The 14,214-nt window shown below is 51.0% G+C and overlaps 1 protein-coding gene across 5 annotated transcripts; it reads left to right on the forward strand.

Moving 5' to 3' along the window:
* The first annotated feature begins 6,718 nt into the window (after positions 1-6,718).
* BMP4 (bone morphogenetic protein 4) lies at positions 6,719-13,807 on the forward strand. Of its 5 annotated transcripts, none has more exons than XM_037016546.2 (4): positions 6,719-6,836; positions 10,067-10,191; positions 11,323-11,649; positions 12,604-13,807. In XM_037016546.2, the coding sequence occupies exons 1-4, from the start codon at positions 6,775-6,777 to the stop codon at positions 13,458-13,460; spliced, it is 1,371 nt and encodes a 456-aa protein (XP_036872441.1). In that variant the 5' UTR covers positions 6,719-6,774; the 3' UTR covers positions 13,461-13,807. The 5 variants fall into 5 exon arrangements, with proteins under 5 accessions (XP_036872441.1, XP_073067330.1, XP_073067329.1 ...); XM_073211229.1 differs by having other exon boundaries at positions 6,721-6,836; positions 10,067-10,187; positions 11,270-11,649; XM_073211228.1 differs by having other exon boundaries at positions 6,760-7,048; positions 10,067-10,187; positions 11,270-11,649.
* The last annotated feature ends 407 nt before the right edge of the window (positions 13,808-14,214 follow it).

Below are 14,214 nucleotides of genomic sequence, written 5' to 3' on the forward strand. Positions count from 1 at the left end.
TAGAGCGAAGAAAGAAGTGGGAACCTGGGCGTCACAGGAGCCTCTCTTGCGGCTGGAAGGAAATTCTGTGCGGGTGGCTCGCCCCGGTTGCCCCCGGCGCTCCGGTGTTTACTCAAGTGTGGGTCAGATTAGCCACCTGGGGCACCAATCCTGCAAAACGAGTCTGAGAGTGGGGCGAGCTCTTGCAGGTCGGAAGGTGCAGCCGCCCAGCTAAAAATAAGGAGGGCCGGAGGCGGGTGGGCAGCTGGAGGCCCGGGCGGCGCGCGAGCCCGGTGCACGGGGAGGGCGGGGTGACCGCACCCCTCAAGCTCCCGCCCTGCGCTGACACCTGAGGCCGCTTAATGGGGAGGCACCACCGGGACGCTCCAGGAGTGCCCAAGGGGAGGGCGCAGCAGCCTCCCCAAACTCCTCCGGCACCCCGTCGGGCATCAGGGAGCACGCCGACGTTTCTTTAGGGAGCCCTGGGGAAGCCCAGCCCCGGTCGACCAGAGGGCGCATGGGGATAAGGAGCTGGAATGGGGTCCCGGCAGCCGGCTAGTCAGGAGCCCGAGGCGCCGGGGCTGACGAGGCTCGTGTCCCCTGCCTGCGGCACATCTGCGGTCGCGAAGGGAAAACGTGGCTGGGCATTTCCGCGTGTCGGCGCCTCCTCCTAAGTCGGCCTGTGGGAGGTGAGAGCCGGGTGCGCCTCTGCCGCCCAGCGAAGGCAGGTCGGCTCCCTGCCCGCCCCCTCTCACCTTGCAGCTCAGACTCTCAACATCCCTCTTGGGTTTCTCTGACTCCTCGAAAGCGAGTTAGCGTGATCTCTGACTGCGGCCTTGGGGACCCACGCCAAGGAAAGGACCGTACCCCGGCCACCGCCAAAAGACCTATCTGCGTCTGAGCTGGGCTGGGCTTTGGGGTGTCATCAAGAGAGGCTCTTCTTCGCAGCTCCATTTTCTCCTTTTCTCTGCTACCCCCAAGCCCAGGGCTCCCAGAATTTGGGTCCGGAGACCATTTCTTTCTCTGAAGCTGTTACGTCTTTGTTGGGCTTAGTGCATTTCTCTTCTAAGATATGTGTCTGGTCTCCCTGCCTGTTTCCCCCGGAGATTGACGCTTTGCAGCACCCAGTCGGAGCCTTTTAGCCAGAGAAGCCAAGGAGGGGAAGAGCTGAAAACAAAGTGCAGTGCCTCGAGGATCTTCTCTTCCAGCCCAGCTGCTCCAGCCTCCCCGGGCTGGAGAAGTGCAGTGGCTCCTCAAACATCTTGCCCTCTGACTTTGGCTGCGCTGTTCCCCTGAGCCACTATTCTTTGGGAGGCTCCAGAGTGGATTCCTTGAAGGTTTAGGTCTCTTTCTTTGGTGCTGCCGCCACCATGGGACTACAGATTGTGTTTCTCCTAGCTTTGCCCTGAACAACCAACCCTTGGTTACCTAAAATGATTAGGAACATCATCTCTTGCTGGAGGGCTTCAAATGATGGTCAAAGAAAAGTAACTTTAAAAAAATAATTTTAAAAGCATGTTTTTAGTAAACTTTTATTGAAGTGTAACACAAATAGAAAAGTGCATAAATCTCATGTATACAAATTGATGAATTTTCACAAAGCGAACATGAACAACTGTTTTTGATGTTGCATCTATACATAATCCCAGAGGGCAATATAAATAATATACATTTATTTTTGAAGAGGACATTGGTGAAAAGGACTCTTTTCCCCCTTCAAGGATCATGAAATATTTAAATGATTTGTAAAAGCACCAAGTTTTATTTCTACAATGAAAGTTTTTGAATCACATGCCTCTTTGGACAAAGCTTTCCTTGCAAAAGACTAGAAAGCTGTTAGCATGAATTAAGGGGAGAATGTGAGATGGCATTGCCCAGTTGACATCTGTTTGTGAAACCACAACAACTCATGTGGTACAGCCTGATATCCATGTAGGACTCTGCTCCTGTTTCCAAAACTCATCCCATAATGACACTGCATTTTTATCCAGGTCACACTGTTCACACGACAGTGAAAGGCAGAGGGAAAAAGAGAGAATAAGAAAGATCTGTACATTAAGAATGAAGACATTCCAAGGTTTTAACCTTCTTGATACATTCTAGAATCATTTATTTCCAAGCAGCTTCCCTGTTGTGGAATCGGGTGGGTGCAGTTGACCATTTTTTTAGCACAGGAAGCGAAAACAGGGAGAAGCCAAATATCCTTCACTGTATCCCAATCCCATCCTTTTTGTGAATTTCAGTATCCATGCCCTGTCTGTCATCCACATATTAAATGCGTTAAGACTTAAAAGCATACTTTTCATCTGGTTGATCTCTCGGGGGTCTACACTAGAGTTCTCTGTCCATTTCTGATGCTCTGTTTGTTTTGAAAGATTAAAAAGAAAAAGAACTGTATTCCAGAAAGTAGCAAGACACCAATAAGGCATAGGGAACTGGAGTAGTATTGCATTTTACTTTATTCATGAGAAAATATTAGAATCCAGTATTATTTAGCTTTGAGTGAAGTTTATCAAGGGTTGACAACCATCTCAAATGTTTGGAGAAGGAAAACTTTGCAAGCATGTTTAAATTTCTTCTTCAGACCAGAGAAAAAGGATTGGGCTTACATTTTAGCAAGAAGTACAGAGAAAAACTGTTAAAAGTCCAAGGTGTTAGGGATCAGGAAAATCAGAGATGGAAAATGCTTTGCATACACAATCTACTCTATCATTTCATTACTTTCAGTAGTTGTGACTGTCCACTTTGACATTTATTAGCTTTCTTGGCCGAGATATGTTCATGGGCCTGATCTGTGTAGACAAATGATCATAAATGTTAACTCATTGCATGCTGATTCACATCAACAGCCTTCATTCAATCAACACCAGAGATGTGTGAGGCACCAGTGATTACAGAGTAAATGTGAATATAACCCCTTCCTTTAAAAAGTTTATCACTAGCTGTAAATAAAAATACCAGAGTGGCTCTTCAGCTACTTTGCTCATGTAATCATTACCTTTGCAAATAATAATAGCTGATATTTATTGAGAACTTAGGTACCTGCCATTTTATTACATTAGCTCATTTAATGCTTATAAGAACATCTCGAAATAGAAATTGTTATTTTCAGATTGTAAGTGAGGAAACCAAGACTCTGGAGGTTGCTTATTTGACCATGATTTTAACTACCAGATATATTGTTTCTCAATCTTGGGACCTGAGAAAACCTGAGGAACCTGGTCAATCCTCACATTTTACAATGAGGAGACTGAGACCCAGCAGAGGTAAGCAGTTTCTTTCTCAAGATCACAACCTCTTCCCAGGGAAGGTCACAGAAAGTCTTGCCTAACGTGGACCATGTAATAACATCAGGAGGAGATAAAGTTCTGGATCTTGATTTTGTTCTCTAAGTACTGAGAAGACATTCTGATATTCTCTGTAACAGCATGCTGCAAGGATGGAAAGCAGCTGGTGCCTTGGCCTGGGAAAGCCTCCAGCAAAGCCTTGTTTAGTTAGAAGCTGTGGCCACCAGGATCCATCCCGCTGCAGTCCCAGCTCATGGCATGTGGAGCTAGAGAAGAACTGACTTGGTCTGAATTTGGGGTCCACCACCTACTAGCTCTGTGACCTTGAGCAACTTATATGACCTCTCTAAATTTTATAGTCATCTTTAGAACAGGGGTTTTATGAGGGTTGTCTGGTAGGTAGGCAGCAAATACGCAACAAGTGGTAAATGTTAGTAAGAGGAAAGCAAATCGGCCTGGCCAGTTTCAGAGATCCCTTGTAATTCCAATTCCAATTTCTCTCTCTAACTGCTTCTCAGAAGTCAGCAATGATCATGCGAATTCCTTCAAAGTACTCCTCCATAACTTCAACTGATTTAATTGGCAAAGAAAGTTTGAAGACCTCATGTGGATTATAATTGAGGACCTAGAAGTAAGGACTACTGCATCTATAGGATTAGAAATCTTACTTGCAAAGGCCTATTTGGTGTGTTCCAGGCATAGTAGTACTATAATTACCATATTTAACAGTGTATAAAGCACAAGCCAAGCATATTCCAGGCTGTTTAATAATGTCTAGCTATCAGCCTTTTAAAGGTATCAGCCCTGAAAATGTAAGTGAAATAACTTTTTAAATAGTAGTTCTCAAGCTTTACTGTGCTCAGAACCATCAGGGAACCTTGTGAAAATGTTTACATTTCTGAGTCCAGAACTCAGGCAGGCAGGGCCAAGAAATCTGCATTTTATCAGCACTTCCAGCCTTGCTCTACAGCTTATGGTCCTGAAAATATACCTTGAGAAAGGCTGTCCTAGCGATTTGTTGCCCAGCTACTCTTTCTTGATGGTCTGCAGGAAAAACCCAACAGACAAATATTCTTTATTCAGCAGTAGCAACAGAGAAACAATAGTTGATCTTGAATTATGATTGATTTCTCATAATCTAAATGCTCTAAGGTTAGAGTTTCATATGGTCCATCTATATTATGTTCTATATAAACATATATAAAGTTGTCCTAAGAGAACTGAAGCAAATCACACATTTCCACACATCTAAAGATTCATATCAGGGTCTAAACCAGGTATGCCAGGTGGCTTAATTAGAAAATCCTGGACTATGAGTTTCACAGATTCATGGGTGGGCCAATGGCCATTTTATTATCTGGGCTTCAGCAAAATTGAGATAATAGCTGTCATCCAAAAACATTTGGATTTTAAAAAAGAAAAAACTATTATCTGGTGTTTTAAAATAAAATAAAGTACTGCCTTTAAGCGCAGCATATCAGTGTTTCTGAATTTTTATATTAAGGAGCACATTAAATATGTTCATGATTAAGACAATAGTGGTTGATTTAGGGGCTTGTGAACATTTAATGTGTCCCACTCTGGGCAGTATGCTGAAGGAGCACACCACCTAATGCCTCAAGGTGGACATTATATAACTATTCAATGGGTTTTAATTTTGTTATTATCAATAATTAATGTAATTTCAGTTATGTTGGCAGCTGGAGGTATATTGTCAGTCATCCTTTCTGGGTGGTGGTATTGCCCTGCCCTGTTTTATCAGAGGTTCTTAGAGGAGGTGGGCTCAGGAGTGATTTAAAATGAAAGAAGGTAGCTGTTTAATAAAATTTCAATTAAAAATTACATCACTATCAAGTTGACAGGGGGTGTGGAAGTTATCTGGCCTCATCCTTTCATTCTGTAGATGAGAAAACTGAGGCACATGGGCATGAAAGGATTTGCCCGAAGCCATACAGCTTATTTCTATGGTTTGGTGCGTTGTTGGGCTATAGGACTTCACGGGTCTAACTTGGAAGAGAAGGCAAGATGCCATGGCCCTGCTCTCACAGTTGTTGCTCTGAGCTCAAGCAATTTCCACCCTTTGTAATCTTTGTCCCACTCAGGAAGGAGTTCCTGTTTTCTAAATATTGAAAGTGTTTAAATGTAAAGTTTTTAAAGATGAGCTTCCCTCAACCAGTATTTTTTTAAGAAAAGACCCAAGTGCTTTGCTGAGACAGTGAGGTGTGATGTCTATCCCAGGGAAAGAAATCCAGGACAGGAAATGCTCAATCCTCCAGCACTCTCCTGGCTACCTGGAGCTCAGGGTTGTGACCCTCAGCCCCGCCCTGTAGCATTAGCTCAGGACTCCAGAGCAGAGGCTGTGATTTACTTCAGGGCTCTGGGCCATGTCCCTTTAACCTGCTGTCCTTCCCCTTCCGTCTTTGTAAAACAGAGATGATGCTGATATCTCCCTTACTGTGTGAAATTAGCTCCTGTTTGGGAAGGTTTTAAAGCTACACATTCCACGTCCCTGTTTATATGATTACTAGCACTTCCTTGTAGGAAAGGGCCAACTCCTCATCCCCCTTCTTCCTTTAAAAACAGACTTTCTGTCTCCCTATGGCCAAAAAGGTTGTTGCTTCAGTGGTGTTAGCTCCTCTGAGGGTCAGGTTTGCACAGATTCCTTAACCTAGGAACCACAAAGCCTAGGTGCACCAGAAAAGAATAGCAGAGACAACAAAATAACTGCTGTGGCAGTTCTTAAGAAGGCTTCTGAGTTATAGAACAGACCTTTTAGGTAAAATGGTGGCCCCAGTCTATCTCCAAGCCTCTTGTGTCCTCGAACGTGTTAGGCCTGTGGTGGGAGGTGGGGAAATAAGGCTTTATTGCAGCTATCTTTCTGAGGGTCATCGCCAAGGCTTTCGACAAGAAGCATTTTAAAAAAGCATTTTGGAAAGAGAGTCGCCTTTTCATAGCTGAGGAGGTATCTCTTTTGGGCATACAGCTCTGCATACAGCCTGTTTCTCAACGTTTGGAAATCCTTTAGCAGTTTGCAGAAGGCCACCCTTTAAACCAATCCAACTGCTCCATAACCTGATTTTAGAGGTGTTTCATTATCTCTAATTACTCGGGGTAAATGGTGATTACTCAGTGTTTTAATCATCAGTTTGGGCAGCAGTTACTCTAAACTCAGGGAAGCCCAGGCTCCCATGGGTATTTTTGGAAGGTACTGAGACTAGTCGGTGCATGCTTTCTAGTACCTCTGCACGTGGTCCCCAGGTGAGACCCGGCCACTTCCCTGAGCTGGAGGCAGCGGCGTCCCAGCCCGGGAGGCAGCTGTGGATTCGGCGCTGCCCGGGCTTCCGGGACCCGGGCCTGCGAGGCGAGGCCCGGCGGCGGGATGGGAGGATGTGGGCGGGGCTCCCATCCCAGAAAGGGAGGCGAGCGAGGGAGGAGGGAAGAAGGGAGGGGCTGCCGAAGACGAGGAGGAGGAAGGAAAGAAAGAGAGGGATAGAGGAGGAAGGCGGAGATGCGGGAAGGCAGAGGAGAAGGGAGGGAGGGAAGAAGAACGGAGCCCGGCCCGGAAGCTAGGTGAGTTTGGCATCCAAGCCGTGGGACGCGAGGCTGAGACGTCGCGGCTGCTCCCCGGCTGCGTATCTCGCCCATCTCCCCGATGGGATTCGCGTCCGCGCCGTCTCGAGCCTGCAGCGCCCTAGTCCTCGGCCCTCGCCCAGGTTCACCGCAGGCGTTCAGAGGTCCCCAGGAGCTGCTGCTTGGCGAGTCCGCTGCTGCAGGGACCTATGGTGAGCAAGGCTACCTGGCGAGGGGTGCCGGGCAGAGGGCCCCGAGGCGCATCCTTGGGAGAAGCGCGGGACTCAGTCTGTGGTCGCCGTAAAAGGTGCCCCCCGTCCCCGTCATCCCCCGGGTGGTGCTAGAGGTAGGGATGCTGGTGCTGCAAGACCCCAACTGCTATTGCGTCAACCCGGACCACCTTCTCTGCGGCGGCGCCGGGCGATTTCGGGACACAAGAGGAGGGAAGAAGAGAAGCCTTTAGTTGCGGGTCTTTTGGGAAAGACTGTGGGTTGAGCGAAACACGTTTCGAGTGGACTGGCGTTTGCGATCCCCAGACGGGAAGGGCTGGGAGAGAAAGAAGAGTGTCGGCTCTTAGGTCCAGAGTGCGGGGGCGGCGGGACGGAGAGGTGGAGGGAGAACACCTAACCAGCGCTGATTCCGCGGCGTGGGGCGCAGCTCTGCCCCTGCAGCTAGCGCGCCGCCTGAGGGGCTGCTTCGAGGGGAGTGTCATCCGGCCCGGCCCCCAGCCGTCAGTCCTCCTGGAGAGCTTGCGAACTGCCGCCGCACCGCGCGCCTCTTCCTCGAACTATTTTCGTGGACTTGCAGCACCCGAAGAGCCTCTCTGTCATTTCATAGTGTAGAGGTGTAGGGACGATGGGCGGGACTCCGGGCGCTTCGGGAACGCATCTCCCTGCCGTGCGTGCCCGCTGGGGAGCTGGCGAGACGCGCCGCGGACTTGGTGCAGTTGCTGGCCTTCTCGGCCCAGAGCCGACGGGAAAGCGCCCTGGGATTCCCGGGTCCCTGCGGACCGGACCTCTCCCCGCGGGAGGTGGGCCCGCGGGATCAGAAGCTTCCTGGGCACCGCTGAGGTGGATGGTTTTTGAGGATCGCAGTTTGTGGGCTGGAGGTTTGTGAGATCTCGAACACGAACTCCCCGCACCCCCACCCCCAAACACAGACTTGGTAAACTGAGGCTACCTCTGAACAAACTGCGGCGATAGGAAAACACTGGGGCAGGGAAATAAGGGGCAATCGCAGGAGCATACCTGCCCCCCCGAGAAAAAGTTCTGGAGACAAAAGTTCTCTTCAGCTGTTATCTTTAAAAAAAAATCTGGAGAAGAAAAACGTGATTCGAGACTAATGTTATTAAATCTGACGTGGAAACACCTCTCACTCCTCCCCAGCGCGCGCCCCCGCCGCGGCCCAGGGAGAGTCTGTCGGGCAGAGGATCGTCGGGGTACTCCGGGCGCGCGCCCCTTCCACGGTCCCTTCGCCCCCGGGGACCGGCTCTCAGTCGTTTTTCCTTATCTGGAGCTCCTCCCACGGGGCCCTTTTAGGGTCCCAGGCGTCTCAGAAAAACCCCTTCGCTCTCCCAGCTTTCACAGTCGGCCCCAGGGATGGCGTGGAGCGGGAAAAACTAAAGACGCTCGTCAGGCGGCTCGGCTCTCGCTCCGCGCGAACCGCGCAGGGGCGCCAGCGGCCTCCGCTCCCGGGCCGGCGGTGTCGGGCGGCGCCGGGCAGCCGCGGCCCGAAGGAGGGCTAAGCTCTTGAGCCTTTACTCTTCCTCACAGGCTTCCCGCGAGTGCCCCCAAGAAGAAAACCAAGTCTTGGGGGGGGGGAGTGAGTCGGGCCACCTGAGCTCTCGATCTCTGAAGCGACTCAAGTCAGGAATTGGGAACAGCCTCAGGAAAAGAAGGCTGGGTGCAGGGGGCTCTGGAGGCGGGAGTCGCGGGGCTACGACCTCGGGGCGAGCTCGGGCTGACGCTCGGGCAGGTTTTCGAAAAGGCCCCTGTGCGGAGCGACCCACTCGTGCAGCATCTTCGGTTAGCGTCAGGGCATCCCAGTAGTGCCTTGAGGTGTGGGCTGGCAAAATTCTTGAAGAAATATTTGCTGCGACTCTGCAGCTGGTGCAGAGGAGGAAGGGGGTCGGGGAAGAAGTGGCGGGGGGAGGAGTGGTAGTTTAAAAAATAAAACAAGCTGGAAAGAGAGAGACGCACAGAGGTCGAGCGCAGGCCGAAAGCTGTTCACAGTTTTCTTGAGTCCTGGGAATGTGGTGGGATTTCCTTTCTGCGCCTGGTCGTGCGTTGTAAAACCTCGGCGACATTAAGACCTGAAACATGTGATGCGCCCTTTCCGCGGCGACATCTCCTTATCAATCTGCCCTGAGCCTTGAGCCCTGCATCCGCCGCTCCGCCTGGACTGGTCTCTCCGACCGCTTGCTTTGGGGGGTTGCTTTGCTCGGGGTATGCTGCGGCCGACGCAGTGCCGAGATAATCTCCGTAGTGGAACCGGAGAAAATAGCCTAGCGGCTGGAGCTCCCTCCCCGCCTTCCCGCACCGATCTTCGCCTAAGCCCTCCCCCCGCGACCGACCCCGTCGGTGTCTGGCTCATCAGCTTTAGGCTGGGAGCTGAAGCGGCTGGCGGTTCATCGGGGCACTCGTGAACGTACGCCAGGGTACTGGCTGTCGCTGGGAACAGTATTTGGCCTCGCAGAGACCCTGGGGAGGAAGAGGTGGGGTGCGCGCGCGCGTGTATGTGTGTCCCTCAGCGCTTTGCTTTTTAAGTGCTCCTTGGTAATGAGACTTTGAGCGGCTGAGACTCCGGCGACCCGTATACTGGCCCCATCTGAGCCGGGTTCGCCCTGAAACGCGCAGCCCCTAACAGTGCGCTGCAGATCCACCGGCTTCAGGCCGCTTGCGCGAGGGCCTGGCCCGACGCACCGAACACCACGGGTAGAGGCGAGGACCGCGTCCTCCGCGCGCTGCCCTGGGACCGGCCGAGAGCCCTGCAGACCGCCGCCGGAGCTCCTCGGGACCGCGGGAGGCTCGGCCGGGCGCGGAGGCGGCCGCTCTCGGAGGGGCGGGGCCGCTGGGGGGTGGGCGCGCCGGCCTTTCGCCGCCTGCCGCGGGGAGGGCGGGCTCCTCCGTGTGCTGGGCAGGGCCTCTTGAGTTCACGTGACTCCGAGGGGCTGGAAGAAAAACAGAGCCAGTCTGCGCCAGAGTCTCATTATATTCAAATATTCATTTTAGGAGCCATTCCGTAGTGCCATCCAGAGCAACACACTGCTGCCGCTCCTCTGAGCCTTTCCAGCAAGTTTGTTCAAGATTGGCTCTCAAGAATCATGGACTGTTATTATATGCCTTGTTTTCTGTCAGTGAGTAGACACCTCTTCTTTCCTCGCTCCCGGGAATTCACCCTGTCCTCCCGACCCTGCTTGTCTTGTGTCCCTCCCGTCGGACTTTTCTTCCAGACTCCACACTCTGCTTTCTGTCAGGCTGTCGCTTTCTTCTTGGCGGGGCAGCCGCCTGGCTCTAAGCCGTACCGGCTCTGTTTAAAGTGCTGCTTGCTCCCATCGCACTCTTAGATGGTGTGCGTTGCAAGAAAGGGGACCGTAAAGGGGCTAAAGAGACGAAAGTTCCACAGCCCGGCGTTGTACCTTAGGGTCTCACCCCTCCCCCAACTTGACTGGGGAGCGTCCGAAGCCCCAGTGGCGCGTTCCCAGCTGCTTGTCAAAACTCACAGAGGTCGCTCCCCAAAACATTACCCCCTCCCCGCCTCCCTGGGAGTGAGCCAGCCGGGGAGATCAGATGCTTTTTGCTGGGCATTTCAAACTCATCAGCCACAGAAAAGTAAACCGTCAAGCCAGTGGGTCAGCTCCCAGACCACGTTCTCGGCCTCGGTCCCTGGACCCTACCGCCCCGTGTCTCTGCCCTGCCCCTGCTTCTCTGCTTTCCCTCCCTCCTGCGCCGAACCAGCTGGAAGTTGTGGAAGTTGGGCTGGAGGGCGGAGGAAGAAGGGGGGTGGTGGAAGAGGGGGAGAGGCTGAAGGTCTGAAGTGAAGAGCGATGGCATTTTAATTCTCCCTCCCCCACCCTTTTTTACCCCCTCCATGTTAACTGTTTATCCTTGAAGAATCCAAGCTGAGATCATGGCTCAGATAGCAGTTGGGACAAAAAAAGATTAACAGGATGGAGGCTATCTGATTTGGGGTTATTTGACTGTAAACAAGTTAGACCAAGTAATTACAGGGCAATTCCTACTTTCTGGCCGTGCTGGTCTACAGCTGGTGGGGGGGAGGGTGTGAGGGAGAGAAGACACAAACTTGATCTTTCTGACCTGTTTTACATCTTGATCCTCCATCTGTAGTCCTATATGCATAAGCAAGGACATCTCTATTTCTCTCTAGTTATTGGTGTTTATTTATTCTTTAACCTTCCACCTCCCCCTCCCCAGAGACACCATGATTCCTGGTAACCGAATGCTGATGGTCGTTTTATTATGCCAAGTCCTGCTAGGAGGCGCGAGCCATGCTAGTTTGATACCTGAGACGGGGAAGAAAAAAGTCGCCGAGATTCAGGGCCACGCGGGAGGACGCCGCCCAGGTCAGAGCCATGAGCTCCTGCGGGACTTCGAGGCTACACTTCTGCAGATGTTCGGGCTGCGCCGCCGCCCGCAGCCTAGCAAGAGTGCTGTCATCCCAGATTACATGCGGGATCTTTACCGGCTCCAGTCTGGGGAGGAGGAGGAGGAAGAGCAGATCCACAGTATCCGTCTGGAGTACCCTGAGCGCCCCGCCAGTCGGGCCAACACCGTGAGGAGCTTCCACCACGAAGGTCAGTCTCTGCCCCAGTCTGCATGGGGAGGGAGATGGGGGGCAGGTTGGTGGGGCAGTGGAAACCGGGGGTCGAAGACTTCGGGTTACATCAAAGCCCCAAATCCAGGAGGCTGGGGAACAGAGCTGCTTACCTCCAAGAATTTCCAGAGCTGTGGCTGAATTTACTTTTGGGAGACAGAAGGGAGGGGTTCATGGGAAGGGGAATGACACCACTCAGACGTGTGCTAGCCCCAGCAGTGTGTTTTTGCTATATCAAAGCCTTTTCTGCCAGGTTTTCTGCCCGTTTTTTTCAAAGCACCTACAGAATTTAATATTACAGCTGTGTGTTTGTCAGGTTTATTCAATAGGGGCCTTGTAATCCGATCTGAATGTTTCCTAGCGGATGTTTCTTTTCCAAAGTAAATCTGAGTTATTAATCCACCAGCATCATTACTGTGTTGGAGTTTATTTTCCCCTCTGTAACATGATCAACAAGGCATGCTCTGTGTTTCTAAGATCGCTGGGGAAATGTTTAGTAACATACTCGAAAGTGGAAGAAGAGGGAGAGGGTGGCTGTTTCCTCCTGCCTCTACTCTGTTGGCCCCTCTTTTTCTTTACAACCCACTTGTAAAGAAAACTGTGTTCACAAAGCCAAGAGGGCTTTAAAAGGGGAGTCTGATGGTGGTGGAGTAAGGAGTTGACACATGGAAATTATTAGACATATAAAGGAGGTTGGGAGATATTTTCTGTCTTTGGTGTTTGCCGAATGCTAGTGAAGTTTTGCTGGTTCACTAGCTGCCTGGTTTATCTGCTCCCTCAAATTAAAGATAATGCTTATTTCCTCAAAGAGGCTTCCACTATGGAAACAGAATTCACTACTCATCACCCGACTCTTAGCTATTACTTGAATTTTTAATCTCTCAAAAAAGTTGACAAGCTTTTTTTTTTCTCTTTCCTCCCCAACTGTGCCTAGAACAATTGGAGAACATCCCAGGGACCAGGAAAAACTCTGCTTTTCGTTTCCTCTTTAACCTCAGCAGCATCCCAGAGAATGAAGTGATCTCATCTGCAGAGCTTCGACTCTTCCGGGAGCAGGTGGAACAGGGCCCTGATTGGGAGCAGGGCTTCCACAGAATAAACATTTATGAGGTTATGAAGCCCCCAGCAGAAGTGGTGCCTGGGCACCTCATCACACGACTACTGGACACAAGACTGGTCCACCATAATGTGACACGGTGGGAAACTTTTGATGTGAGCCCTGCGGTCCTTCGCTGGACCCAGGAGAAGCAGCCGAACTATGGGCTGGCCATTGAGGTGACTCACCTCCATCAGACCCGGACCCACCAGGGCCAGCATGTCAGGATTAGCCGATCGTTACCTCAAGGGAGTGGGGATTGGGCCCAGCTCCGGCCCCTCCTGGTCACCTTTGGCCACGATGGGCGGGGACATGCCTTGACCCGTCGCCGGAGGGCTAAGCGTAGCCCTAAGCATCACCCACAGCGGGCCCGGAAGAAGAATAAGAACTGCCGGCGCCACTCGCTCTATGTGGATTTCAGCGACGTGGGCTGGAATGACTGGATTGTGGCCCCACCAGGCTACCAGGCCTTCTACTGCCACGGGGACTGCCCCTTTCCACTGGCTGACCACCTCAACTCCACCAACCATGCCATTGTGCAGACCCTGGTTAACTCTGTCAATTCCAGTATCCCCAAAGCCTGTTGTGTTCCCACAGAACTGAGCGCCATCTCCATGCTATACCTGGATGAGTATGACAAGGTGGTACTGAAAAATTATCAGGAGATGGTAGTAGAGGGATGTGGATGCCGCTGAGATCAGGCAATCCTTGGAGATGCGCACACACACACACACACACACACTCCCAGCACACACACACACACACACACACACACACACACACACACACACACACACATTCCCAGCACACACACACACACATTCCCAGCCACCCAAACACACACTTTACACAGACTGCTTCCTTATAGCTGGACTTTTATCTTTAAAAAAAAAAAAGGAAAAAACCCTAAACATTCACCTTGACCTTATTTATGACTTTATGTGCAAATGTTTTGACCATATTGATCATATATTTTGACAAAATATATTTATAACTACGTATTAAAAGAAAAAATAAAATGAGTCATTATTTTAAAGGTAAACTATGTTCTTTTTCTCTTTTCCTGCTGACCTGTATCTTCTGAATGAGAATTCTTCCTGTTGAGGGAGGGGCTAGGGGCAGGATGGAAGTCAGAGGGTGGTGGTAACTGGAGGTGGTTAAGTTGGAGGGACAGGAAGTAAACTGATGGTAGAAAGCTGGTAATTGCCAGGATGAATTGTTTTCCATTTCTATTTAATGTTAACAAGGACACAGCATCCTCTCGCATCTGGATGACATATGCCTTGGAGAAACAGCAGGATGAAAGGAGGAGGCCAGATTAAAGACTCGGTTTGGGGCTCCTTGTACATGTTTTTGCTCACCTGTTAGAGGTAGTGCGGCCCAGCTGAGTGGTGGATGAAAGTCTCAGCTCTAGGGAAATGATTCCCACCTCTGCGTTTATGACACCCC

This window comes from Manis javanica, chromosome 8 (assembly GCF_040802235.1).
Source record: "Manis javanica isolate MJ-LG chromosome 8, MJ_LKY, whole genome shotgun sequence".
In the NCBI taxonomy this organism is placed as follows: Eukaryota; Metazoa; Chordata; class Mammalia; order Pholidota; family Manidae; genus Manis; species Manis javanica.